General features: G+C 42.6%; 1 protein-coding gene across 2 annotated transcripts in view; it reads left to right on the top strand.

The window, feature by feature from the left end:
* The first annotated feature begins 4429 nt into the window (after positions 1–4429).
* LOC128619700 (cilia- and flagella-associated protein 57-like) overlaps positions 4430–13009 on the top strand; it is a 20870-nt gene continuing 12290 nt past the window's right edge. The window contains exons 1-10 of one of the 2 annotated variants that reach the window (XM_053644052.1): positions 4430–4560; positions 4996–5185; positions 5352–5656; positions 5883–6118; positions 6252–6417; positions 6543–6683; positions 6787–6926; positions 7357–7522; positions 7950–8060; positions 8768–8974. In XM_053644052.1, the coding sequence (XP_053500027.1) occupies positions 4540–4560; positions 4996–5185; positions 5352–5656; positions 5883–6118; positions 6252–6417; positions 6543–6683; positions 6787–6926; positions 7357–7522; positions 7950–8060; positions 8768–8974 (1683 nt within the window). In that variant the 5' untranslated portion in view covers positions 4430–4539. The remainder of the gene's footprint in view (positions 4561–4995; positions 5186–5351; positions 5657–5882; positions 6119–6251; positions 6418–6542; positions 6684–6786; positions 6927–7356; positions 7523–7949; positions 8061–8767; positions 8975–13009) is intronic. The other variant, XM_053644043.1, reaches the window with a different exon arrangement.

The following is a 13009-nucleotide window of genomic DNA, read 5'->3' on the forward strand; positions in this document are numbered from 1 at the left end:
ATTAACATTTATATTTAATGCATTTACAGATGCTCTTATCCAGAGTGTGTTACAGAAGTGCTCTGAAGTCTCTCTCAGAAAACACATCCTCATGCTAGTTCACTAGGACAGGGACTAAGGTGTGCTTCAGATTCCCCCCAAAAGAGATTCTTACTTGCAATATAATCCCACTTATATGCTCGCCTTACGGACTTTAGCTAATGCTCAGTAATGAGTACCCTATCTTCTTACCTTATCAGGCGGAGTCCGGGACCTCTGGGCTCGGAACCTTCTGTGTAGGAAGCCGATCTTGTGGAGCGGGAAGAAAACAATAAAAGGAAGAAAGAAAAATTTGGCTATGACTCAATCAGGAGTCGTTACTGGTTATTTGAAGTGTATTCGAATCGCCTACCATGAGGCTTCGGTTTATTGATTCAAAATAACTATATGTAACATAGGCGTCTCATCACTCAGATGATAGCGCGTATGTAAGTGTAAATATGTTTACATAAGTATATAGTATATAGCAGGGGTTCCAAAACTTTTCCAGGGCAAGGCCCCCCCAAATGGTATTAACATTTGACCGAGGCCCCCCTTTTGCAAGATGTCTTTAAAACACATTAAAAATACAGATTTCTGAATATATCCCCCTTTTTTTTTAAATAATTAATAATTAATAATAATAACATCTTACATCTTTACATTACATTACATTAGGAATTGATTGTGTGTGTGTGGTTGTCTGAGAGTGAGAAAGAGAAAACACACTAGTGGGAGGGATGGGCACACCAAATTGTTGAGGCCCCCCGGGCGCCCCCTGGCGGCCCCCACTTTGAAAACCACTGATATATAGGATACAGGAACATACAGACACTTTTACAGAAGCATCTCATTATAAATGCTCATCAAAAATGTCACTAATCACTAAGATAATAAATGCACAAGTTAGTCGAACATGAAGACGTAAAAACATGAGCGTCTCATCACAAGGATAAGTGCATAGGTTAGACTAACATCACATACAAAGACAGACATAAGCGGTCTCATCACAAGGATGATAGTTGTGGCTCATCACAAGGATGATAAATGCATGATGTTAGGCACACGTAAAGACAGACATACAGACAGACAGACATGACATGTCATGTTTACAGCCCATTAGGGCTTGAGTGGCACAAGAGCAAAACCGATTCGCAAATTTTCACCTCACAAGTTCTTGGCGAAATCTCACAACTTTCATTCAGCTATATATACTCGTCAGACAGCTGTTAAAACAGGAAGTAGTCTCCTAATATGGGTATAATAGCTAAGTCTGTAGTTAACCTCCTAATATGGGTATAAGAGCTAAGTCACTTATTCAACAGTCATGTCTTTCAGAGCCTGAGCGGTATCTTCATATACAAAGTGTATGTTTCTTCCTCTTCTTTTATCATATAACATATCTCTAGCTTGTTCAACATAGTGTAGGCAGAAAGTCATTTGATCAAGAGCTTTATGCAGCTGTTGTTTTAATATTCTCATCTGTTCATGTGTCCATTCATGGGACTCAATCTCACTGTCCAGTTGTTGGGGAGATATTCCAGAAAGCTGAGGCCCATATCTCTCTCCTCTTGACCTGGCAGTAGGGTGTAGGATGCTTTGGGGTAGATCCGACGGTAATGTCGCTAGGCTAGGGAGTAGCCATGATCATGTTTAATTATTCAAATGTTCCTGTACAAATCCCTGATCAACCTCGAGTTCCTCAGCTAGTTTATTACAACAGGTCAGCTAGTAGTTGTAGTTGTAGTTGCAGTGCCACTACAGGTTCCATCACAAAGGGTAGCATCATTCTAAACACAGTGTTGAGAGGTTAGTTCAGTATGAACAAAGACAATACAAGTACTTACTAATTGAAGTCCTTGTCAACCTGTATTCAGTTGTGAAAATATGATTTAAACGTGAAAATAAACTTGCTGGGGATGAGTTTGAAAAATGAATTAGTGAATTTTAAAGAATGAACGATACGTTTATTCAATGCCTTTTGTGTAAAAAATTTAAAAATTAAAATTAAAATAATAAAAAAAAGTGACCCACAGTTCCGTCCATTCAGACTCAACTCAGTGTTGATAAAAGCATGTCACTAAATGTAGAAATAATCTGTAAAAATTCTAAGGAGTGTTAGGAAAAGTACAGAAGCCCTAAGTGGCCATGCATTGTTAATATTTTCTTTCTTGTTTTCATGTGATCTCGACTTTATTTTTCTGTGTACTCCACATCCATCATCCCGAAGGCAATGGGGTGTTTTGAATGGGGTTTTTTGGTTAAATGCCAGAAATAAGGTCTGTGGTTAACACAAGCTCAATATATGTTCACGTTTTATACTACGACATAAAATACATCAGTAATACCCCACTCAGGATTTAAAAAAATAAAAAATAAAAATAATAATAATAAAAAAGATTTTACATGTCTTGAAAAAGACTTTTTTTGCTTCTTCTTTTTGTTTTAATGGCGGTTGGCAAACCAGTTAAGGATGCATTACCGCCACCTACTGGACTAGAGTGTGGGCAGTAGATTGGCAGAAACATTTAAATAAAATGGAAGTAAATAAATATATAATAAATTATAATAATATTAATACCAAAATACTACATAAATAAAAGAAATTAAAGAGATAAATAACTATATATTCCTACTAGATTACTAAAGTCTCTCACTTATCCCAGTATTTTCTTGAAAAAGACGGTTACTAACAGGTGGCTAAATGGTACTACAGAGGTTGTCGGGGGAATTAAACGTCATCACACCGAACAGGAAATCTCATCCACTACATCCTCGTTGTGTTTATACTCGCGCTCATGCAAACTATTCCAACTCAAACTTTTTAAAATTAAATTCAAAATGTATAGTATTTTCCAACTGTAGTGTTTCTTAAATAAAGATTGAAAAAGTTATTGTGGTGACGTTGAAGTCATGCGACCGTGGTGTAGTTCGTTTATAGCCTTACGTTAACTTTTTATTTATTTATTTATTTTTTCTTCCGGAGATTGTATTTTACGGAAGCCCTAAGCGGCCATGCATTTTTTTTCGTCATCTCGACATAACAAACGTTGTTTTCTCATGATCTTGACATAACAAAAAGCTGTTTTCTCACGATGTAACTTTGTAGTGAGAAAATCTCCTGCTTTATGAGTGGGACTGGTGATTCATGCACGTTGGCATCTTCGCCATCATAAATGTAATAATGTCCCGCTGTAAAGATGGACTTTATCTCGGCATTAAGAGAGAGGGGTGTCCCCCTTTTCAAGTTTCTGACACTAATGTGGAAGTCGTTGATCCTGCAGGGATGATGTATTTTTGTAGACCACGCCGGAAGTTAGCATCACCCCAGTTCCCTCGACAAAAATCCAATAGGATTTTCCCATTGGCTTTTGGATTATTGCAGAAAATAAGCTCTGTGATCTACAAATGTTTATGATTCTTACATGTTTCGTTAATTAAGATAATAATTATAAGATTTTGAAGCCTATACACTTGCAGGAAGTAAAAAGCTAATGTTAGGCTATAAACGAACTACATCACGGTCGCATGACTTCTACGTCACCACCATTACACTTCCGACAACTCTTTCAATCTTTATTTAAAAAAACAATACAGTTGGAAAATATTATAAATTGATAAATCTACAAGTTGGAACGTTTGAGTTACAAGCGCAAGTATAAACACAACGAGGATGTAGTGGATGAGATTTCCTGTTCGGTGTGATGACGTTTAATTCCCCCGACAACCTCTGTAGTACCATTTAGCCGCTTGTTAGTAACCGTCTTTTTCAAGACTTGTAAAAAGCTTTTTTTTTTAAAAATCCTGAGTGGTTTATTACTGATGTATTTTATGTCGCAGTATAAAAGGTGAACATCTATTGAGCATGTGTTAACCACAGATCTTATTTCTGGCATTTAACAAACAAAAAAACATTTTTAAAAAAAATGCCCATTGACTTCGGGATGCTGGATGTCGAGTACACAGGAACATTATGTCGAGATCACGAGAAAACAACAGAAAAAAACCTAATAACGCATGGCCGCTTAGGGCTTCCGTAGTATTTAGGCTTCAAAATTCATAAAACGTTGTGTTCATTTGTGAAGATTGCCTTAATGAACGAAACACATTAACGAGATTTAAAGTTTCACACGAAAGCCACAAACAAGAACATGTACAGCAGTCTTCTTACACAAAACAGGATGCTATGCATAAGATATCAAATACACGTACACTCAAAATATTATTAGCATGATTAGCCATCAGGAATTTGAGCTAGAGCTGTGAAGCTGCTTTGTGACCACGTCTACTATTAAAAGTCAACAAATAACATCCGGCTGAATCTTAAGAAGAGCGGAAAAGAAACTCGCGGTAAGAAATGGACGCCGGCTGATGACGACATAGACGATGGTAGGTAACGCATTCATGACGTAATAGCGCACAGCTAAGCTAATTATGTTCTAGAACTTTTGGAAAGGAATTTAAACTTAGACTATGATATCGAGAGCAAACAAGCAACAAACAAACAAGTAATGAGAAGCAATGACTTCTAGTGTTATGCAGGTAAACTCCTCCACATTCAAACCAATTGAACATTTTCTTCATCTATACTAATAATGATTGATATTTAATGTACTTTTCGTGTTTATGCCGAAAAAATTATATAGTAAAGCTGCTGAACAGATCTTTCTGTACCATATCTATAACAGTGTACTATTAAGTAGCTTAAATTCGTTTAAAACTATTATTATTATTATTATTATTATTATTTCATACCCGTCTTAATGACCTGATACTTTGTGTGCGCGTGCACGCTTACTAAGACACTGCTGAGTCAAAACAAACCCTGCCAACTCTTTAACTATTAAAGTTTTAGCTTTCTTAAAGTTTCCACGTTGCCACACGGTGCGTTTTACCTTCACAATGCGATGTGGTACCAGTGCAGTATCTTCTTCAACTAATGTTCAACTAAGTAATGTTTTCTTTTTCTCGTTCCAGAAAGCTTGCACGAACACTGCAATGGCTTCTGGTGGATCTTCACCACAAGTCCAGCCTTGCCACATCTTTGGTGTGTGCAAAGGGGTAAGGAACAACTTACTCTTTCAAGATGAGGAAACGATGATTTTCCCAAGTGGAAACCACTGTGTCCGCTACCACGTCCTTCAGAGACGGACCAAGTTCATTCACGGTAAGCCTGCTGAGAGCATTACTTCCTGTAGAACCTTTTTTAAAATGACCTAAACGTTGTACTTATAATGATGTACTGTAATTATTATGATAAGCTTAGATTTTTAATCTCCATTGATATGTTTTGTTATTTTGACATTCAGTCCTAATCAGATGTTACCCCACAGGTGTGAAGGGAAGCATGAAGGCCCTGGCTTTAAGCCCCGACCGGCGCTACCTGGCCGTGTCAGAGAGCGATAAATGGGGCACCATCACCATCTTTGACCTAGAGGATGAGAAATGCTGCAAGAAACAGATTCTGAATGGCAGCGATTACAGCGTGCAGGAGTTTGTCTGCATGGCGTTTTCTGCTGACTCTAAATACCTGCTGGGCCAGGCTGGAGGACCCACATGGACCCTCTACTTCTGGCAATGGCAGGAAAAGGAGCTTATCGATTCTGTGAAGACCACGAGGAATGGCCTTATTAGTCAGGTAGAAATTCTGAATGTCTTGTAGTTGTAAGTGAAGGCGAGTGAAATTTGTAACACTGAAGACGTTTCTCCATCCAAAATGTGTACCACTATCTGGAAAATATAAATTCCAGTTAATCATTTTTATTTATTCAGTCATGAATGTTCCTGTGCACACTGACAGTGGCCTTAGACACAGTAACCATTTCACTGAGAACATACTGAGTGTTCTCTTTTCTCAATCCCAGGTAAGCTTTAACCCTCAGGATGAGAAACAGATCTGTGTGAGCGGAAAAAGAGCCTTCAAGATCTTCGAATTGAAGAAGGCATCCCTGAGACAGGCCAACTCCTATAACATGAAAAACGAGGATGTCCTGTGCCACACGTGGCTGTCCGGGGACTGCATCATTGCGGGAACTGAGGCCGGGAAACTGCTAAAGTTGAAATCCAGACAACTGCACCAGCTGGGGAGACCATATGAGAGGTAACAATAGTGAGAGAGAGATCCAGATAACCTCTCCAACACCCTCTTGTTTGTTGTTATGATCTGTTTTATCATTGTAATAATGCTTGTTTGATCCTACAGTGTACAGTAAGGTAAATCACTCTCTCGACAGACAAACAGAGAAGAAGGATTCATCTTCATCTCCGGACCAACCGGCGTCTGTTACCGCCATCACGCAGTATTCTAAAGGCTTTGCCTGTTCAGCTGGACTGGGATTAGTTTGTCTCTACGAGATATCTAATGAGAACGATAACTACAGGAAGACTGCGGAAATAAGCGTGAGTAATTCATATTTAACGTTCGGCAGAAGCTTTTATGCGAGGTAACTTACAAGCGAGGTAACTCGTCGTGAGGCTGAGCATCAATGTGTATAAGCACTAAACTGTTTTCCTCTGATCTGCAGATTCCTGTGGACCCATACAGCAGTCAGCCGCTTCAGGCGATTGCCACGATGTGCTTTAGTCCAGCAGAGAAGACGCTGGTCATCAGCACAGACCGAGGCAAACTCTACCGCATCAGCCTCACCTCGACCGAGATTAGCGAGGTAACAGAGCAACACGCAGTGTGATGAGTATACAGTAATATATAGAAAGCCAATGAATTGAAAATGTACTGACTTCTGCTTCTCCGTTGATCCTTTGTTTCAGAGTAAGAAGGCCCAGTTTGAATTCCTGTCTCACTCTCTTCACTCGGAGAGCATCACCGGGATGTCCATCTGCACATCAAAACCCCTCGTCACCACCTGTTCGAAGGACTTCACCGTGCACATTTGGAACTACAAGAACAAGTAAGAGCTGTTAATGTTTTATTTATTTATTTTAAATATAGCACTTTTCTCAAACTCAAAGAAAATAAGATGACTGCATTATTTCTACATAAAGTAAATATTGGTCCACCTTACCTATCTCCATCATCTGGCTGGAAAATTTACTTCACTGGACACTACTTAGTGCTAAGAGAATACTTTGTACATCCTGAGGCTTAACTAGAGAAAAAAAAACGTTTGTGTCAAATTAATCTACTATCTTTTTTATTACTCGAAGAGCAATACTAAAACATTTTGGTACTCGTCAGTACTGAAATGAGTAATGTACTTGGCTTTAATCAATCAGCACAATGATCATCATTAGACATGTCTACCAAAATCTCCATAGGGCTAATTTACTGTGACAGTTTTCTGACTGTATGGATGTCATGTTTTTTTTCTTTCTCTGCAGCTCTCTGGAGCAGTTTAAGGAGTTTGATGAAGAGCCGCTCTGCGTGTCGATGCACCCGAATGGCCTCTCCATCCTGGTGGGCTTCTCTAGTGAAATCCGCCTAATGCACCTGCATTATGACAAAATCCGCACTGTCCAGAAGTTCCCCACAAAGAACTGCACTGAGGTAGGTCGTCACTGACGTGACTTTAGTGTTATAAAGTTTTTTGTATGGGTGAAGAGCCGGTTTGAGAGGTGGGACATGAAAGTTTTGACATTCCAGCTATCAAAACTCTAAAATCCTGAAACATCCATTTACAGCTCAAGAAAACTTGCACTATAAGGACACATCAAATGTACATTATTGGAAATCTGAGACGTTTAGAAAGAGATTTTTTTTTGTTTTTTAATGATCAAATGCAGATAAATTGTTATTGTCCTGTAAGCTCAGATACTGTTTTGTTTTATAAGTTTCTCTCTGGCTTTTTCTTATTAAGCAATTTCTTAGTCTTATTAAAATAATATGTTTATATAAATAAATTAATTTGTGTTGTTTGTCCGGAAACTGTGTATAGAATTTGTGAGTGAAATAACGAATGTGTGTGTGCCCACAGTGTGTTTTCAACCACGATGGCAACATGTTTGCGGCCGTCAACAAAAAAGTGATACACGTTTACAACATCAGAACAGGCAAAAAACTGGACCTGAACGCCCACCTTAAGAAGGTCAGTACAAATAGTTTTTTTTTTCACATTTTACTAGCAATTTTGTGAATTTCAGGATGTATTCACATAGTTCGGCGATAAAGCTAAAAATTTATTTTGCCACATCATTCATTCTGTATATTTATTTTTCAGTAATTATTATTTGTACATTATTTGTAGTCTGAATAGTACTTTGAACACATATTACGCACATTTTTCAACACTAACATTTATAATTGCAAATATACATCTGAACAAAAACAAAGATTAGTGGTTATCACGTTCGCCTCACACCTCCAGGGTCGGGGGTTCGATTCCCACCATGGCACTGTGTGTGCGGAGTTTGCATGTTCTCCCCGTGCTGCGGGGGTTTCCTCCGGGTACTCCGGTTTCCTCCCCCAGTCCAAAGACATGCATGGTAGGCTGATTGGCATGTCCAAAGTGTCCGTAGTGTATGAATGGGTGTGTGAATGTGTATGTGATTGATTGGCACCCTGCGATGGATTGGCACCCGGTCCCGGGTGTACCCCGCCTTGTGCCCGATGCTTCCTGGGATAGGCTCCAGGCTCCCCGTGACCCTGAAGAAGGATAAGCGGTATAGAAGATGGATGGATGGATGGATGGATGGATGGATGGCATTTTTTATTAAATAAAAAACAACAACATTTGGAATATAATTAAGAACATTAATAAATATCCATGACTTTGATAACCTGTTTTGACCCCAGGTGCAGTCGGTGAAGTGGCGGGAAGATGACCTTCATCTGGTGTCATGTGGGATGGATGGCATTGTGTGCACGTGGGACGTTCTGACTGGCAGTTACAAGACAAGCAAAGAGACTGATTGTGGCTATACAGATATGATCTTCACACCTAACACCGGGAGCGTCCTCGCTGTAGACAGATGCAGTCTTAAGGAGATCCATGATGGAAGTGTAAGTCTAAAAAAAAAAAAAAAAATCACACGATTGTTTTGACACTGTGAAAGGTGGATTAAAGTTACAACCACAGCAGCTCCAGCTCATAACACATAATGAACAAGGGTTCTATTTAATTTCTACTGACCGCCAGAGGTGGTGCTGAAAGCTGGATGTCCATCACGTGTACGTGCAGGTCGAGTGTTTATATCAACAAAGTCACCTGTGACCGGGGTGACGTGTGCCTTTTGCCCCGGTACTAAAGGCACGTTCACCCCGGAAACGACCTCTTTGTATCTTCTCGTGTTGGTAAGCAGGTTTCAGGAGTGCAGGCACTGCTGGTAGTCTTGTAACCCAAAGTAGGGTTGGGCCTATGAACTTTCGTCCTCCAAAGACTGCAGTTAGCCTTTTTTTGTGATTATTTCACTTCAAATAATACGCTATCCAGCGAAAGATAGTGACTGCTAAGTGACTCTAAGCAGACTGCTAAGTGACTGCTATCAACGCCGTTTAGCAGCGGGTACACTCTAATCCGGCAATCGGCAGTTTACAGTTCATTTTCAGTTGGTGTTTCTCGCTTTAACGCAGATATAACGCTAAACAATTGAAGTCGGGTTGGAATCCCCTCTGGTAAATTTATGTTTATACTTATCGTGGAGTTATTCCCCATGATTTTGGTTGTTTCATTTTTTTAAAGCGCGTTGCCGGTAGGGAACGCACTCCGATTGGGCTTCATTGAATTGTTTTTCATCTCCGTGATTTAGTCCGTGAATCGACTTAATTATTGGCTATAGTGTGAGCGTGTTCGCTCTTAACTGCTCCAGATGGCACCATAGTGCACAGTTATCATAGAGGGATCATTCCCCAATATTGTTATTTGTTTAATTCTCATAATTGACTCATTGTGGCTACACAACACCCCTGTTTGGGGTTGATTGGAACGGGTGATTTTTTTTGTCCCCGCGATTTAGTTACTAAATTTAATTATTTGCTATAGTGTGAGCGTGTGAGCTCTTAACTGCACCATATTGCATCACAGTGCATAGTGATCTTAGAGGGTTCATCCCCCAATATTGTTAATTGTTTAATTCTCATAATTGACTCGTTGTGGTAGGACAGGCTACACAACACCCCTGATTGGGGTTGTTTGAAACGGGTGATTGTTTTCGTCCATGAATTGATTTAATTATTGGCTACAGTGTGAGTGTGTTCACTCTAAACTGCACCGTATCACATCACAGTGCATAGTGATCATAGAGGGATTATTCCCCAATATAGTGAACTCAACCGCATCCTACACAGGCCATGTCTCCCAGCTCTCATAAGCGCCGTAAGACCGATTTTCGGGGTGGCCCTGGTCAGGGGAAACGCAGAAAGGTAGATCGCCTAACCCAGAAGGTGGACACCTTGGCTTCTGAGTTTGCAGAGATTAAGTCTCTCCTCCTTAATCTGAAACCACCCAGTGCACAGCCTGCTAGTGGTCTCCTCCCAGGGTGCTGCCCCCAATACTGTCACCACCCAAGAGGAGGATGCACTCTCCACTAGGGCTTCGGAGAGCCTAGTTATTGGGGGAGGTTATGGTGAGGAGGGGGCAAGTGAGAGCTCCCATTCATCTCATCCCGATTCACAGGGAACGAGCCACAGTACACTAAAGGGCTCGTAGACCAGTCAGACATCAGTCAGGCCTGTGGAAAAAATGGCCTTGGAACATCTAGGGTTAGATGCAGCACCTGTCCGGGTGACTCCTCAGAGCGCCTTTTTCAGGAAGACCTCTCAGTCCGCAGCTCTCTGTATCCCACCCTCAGCTCCATATATCGAGGAGCTGCAGAGGTGCTGGGCAGACCCCAGACGTTTCTCTCATCTACCGACAGACTGAAGAGCACTAGCTAATATGCAGGAGGCATCCGACCATGGCCTTGACCGCATGCCCAATATAGAGCCGGCTATTGCCGCTCTTGTGCTGTCACCTGATGAAGGACGTCGGCCTGATGCACGCTGCCCCCGGCCACAGTGCTGGTTGACAGATGACTTGATTGTGAGAAGCTATGAGACAGCAGCACGTATGGGACGTATTGGGAATTCCAAGTCACACCTTATGCTGGCCCTGTCCCAGACATTGCAGGCTTCGGAGGTTGACCCTTCTGCCCAGAGCATGAGTGATGCCTCTTTACAGGCATTCGCCTATATGACCAGGGAGTTGGGGAGGTTAATGTCTTCGTTAACCCTCGCCCAACGCCAAATATGGCTGGCCCAGTCTCCACTTTTGGAGCCCTGCAGGAGAGCCCTCCACTCTCTCCCGGTTATTCCTGGGGAAGTGTTTGGCCCGGCTGCACAGCAAGCCCTGGAGCGCAGCCTACAGGTTACACAGGCCAGATAACAGTTTGCTAGTCTGCGTCGTGAACACCCCGCTAGACAGAGACCCTTTAGGGCAACAAATACGGCTCAGTACATACCACAGCCAATTACCCAGCCGAGAGCACAACACCCAGAAAGGTTTCATCAGCCAACCCCCACCCAGCCCCCTCGCTTGGCACAGCGACCCCAGACTTCGGGCTGTCGCCCCTCCAGAAATTATAAGGGGTGAAGGGGTAGACAAGGACTGCACCACTCCTGCGGTCAGGTGCTTCCCCAGACAGTAGCTCAGATGCTGGTAAGTGCTTACATCAGACCCCTGGGTTGTATCAACCCTGTCACAGGGCTACAACATTCAATTCAGACGCCGACCACCGAGGTGCCAGGGGGTCAAAATGACCTTAGTCAGGGACCCAAACAAGGCTCTGGCCCTACGCCAGGAGGTCTGGGCTCTCCTGAAGAAGAGTGCCATCAAGCAATTAGACAGCGCTTTACGGAACAGTCGATTCGATTCCACTTATTTTATTATCGCAAAGAAAGACGGCAGATTCTGCCCCATTCTGGATTTAAGACCTCTGAACACGCACCTCAAGTTCCACATGCTACATACAGTGGACGTGCTGCATGGCATCAGGCAGAACGCCTGGTTTAAAACCATCGACCTGAAAGACGCATATTTTCATGCTCCAATCGTGCCCCAGCAGGCAATTCCTCCGTTTCACCTTCGAGGGAAGGGCTTACCAGTTTTGTGTGCTTCGAGATTTCACTGGCACCAGGGGTCTTCACCAGGTTTGTAGCAGTGGCACTGTCTCCATTACAGGCCAGGGGGATTCGAATTTTCCCGTACCGGGATGACTGGTTGATCTGTTCCCAGTCAAGGGTAGATGCCCTCAGACAATCAGCATTGCTGGACTCCAATGTTACCAAGCTAGGGCTTACAGTGAATTATGGAAGGAGCTCTCTGATGCCCAGTCAGCGAAGACCGTTTATTGGCATCCAGTTGGACTCACAGTTGATGATGGCTACCCCCTCTCAACGGCGAGTCAACAACATCCTCCAACTTATCAGTCACTTCAGAAGAGGCAGGGCACTGGTCCTCAAAGCATTTCTGACACTGCTAGGTATTCTCACAGCAGCCTCATCGGGGGTCCCTTTAGGCCTTCTGTCATTACGGCCTTTCCAGATCTGGCTGAATGACTTCGGCTTACATCCTACTCAACACAGGCACAAGCTGGTCAGAATCACTGACAGTGGCCTAGGGTGCCTACGCCCATGGAGGAGAAGAGCATATTTTACCCAGGGGGTTCCCTTAGGCTGGCACAGCCTCCACCCTGGCGAATGGAAGCTGCACCCCGAAGAAGTGCAAGCGATCTGGCACAGACATGGCAGAGCAGAAGTGGACCTTCTCACCTCACTTCCAACGACACACTGTCCTCCCTTGGTTTTCACTGGGGGAACCAACAAACCCCTTGGGCCAAGAGGCGCTGGCCCATGTGTGACTGAATCGACTGCTGTATGCTTTCCCTCCACTATCGCTGATACTGCCCTCCCTAGAGAGGATCCTCAGGGGCAATCACAAGGTGCTGCTAGTAGCCCCCAAATGGCCAGGAGGGTGTGGTTTCCAATATTACACAGATTACTGTACAGGGAGCCTTGGTGCCTCCCTGTGAGGAGGTATCTCCTCACAGCCGGAGGGTCGAA

Source organism: Ictalurus furcatus, chromosome 2 (assembly GCF_023375685.1).
Source record: "Ictalurus furcatus strain D&B chromosome 2, Billie_1.0, whole genome shotgun sequence".
NCBI lineage: Eukaryota > Metazoa > Chordata > Actinopteri > Siluriformes > Ictaluridae > Ictalurus > Ictalurus furcatus.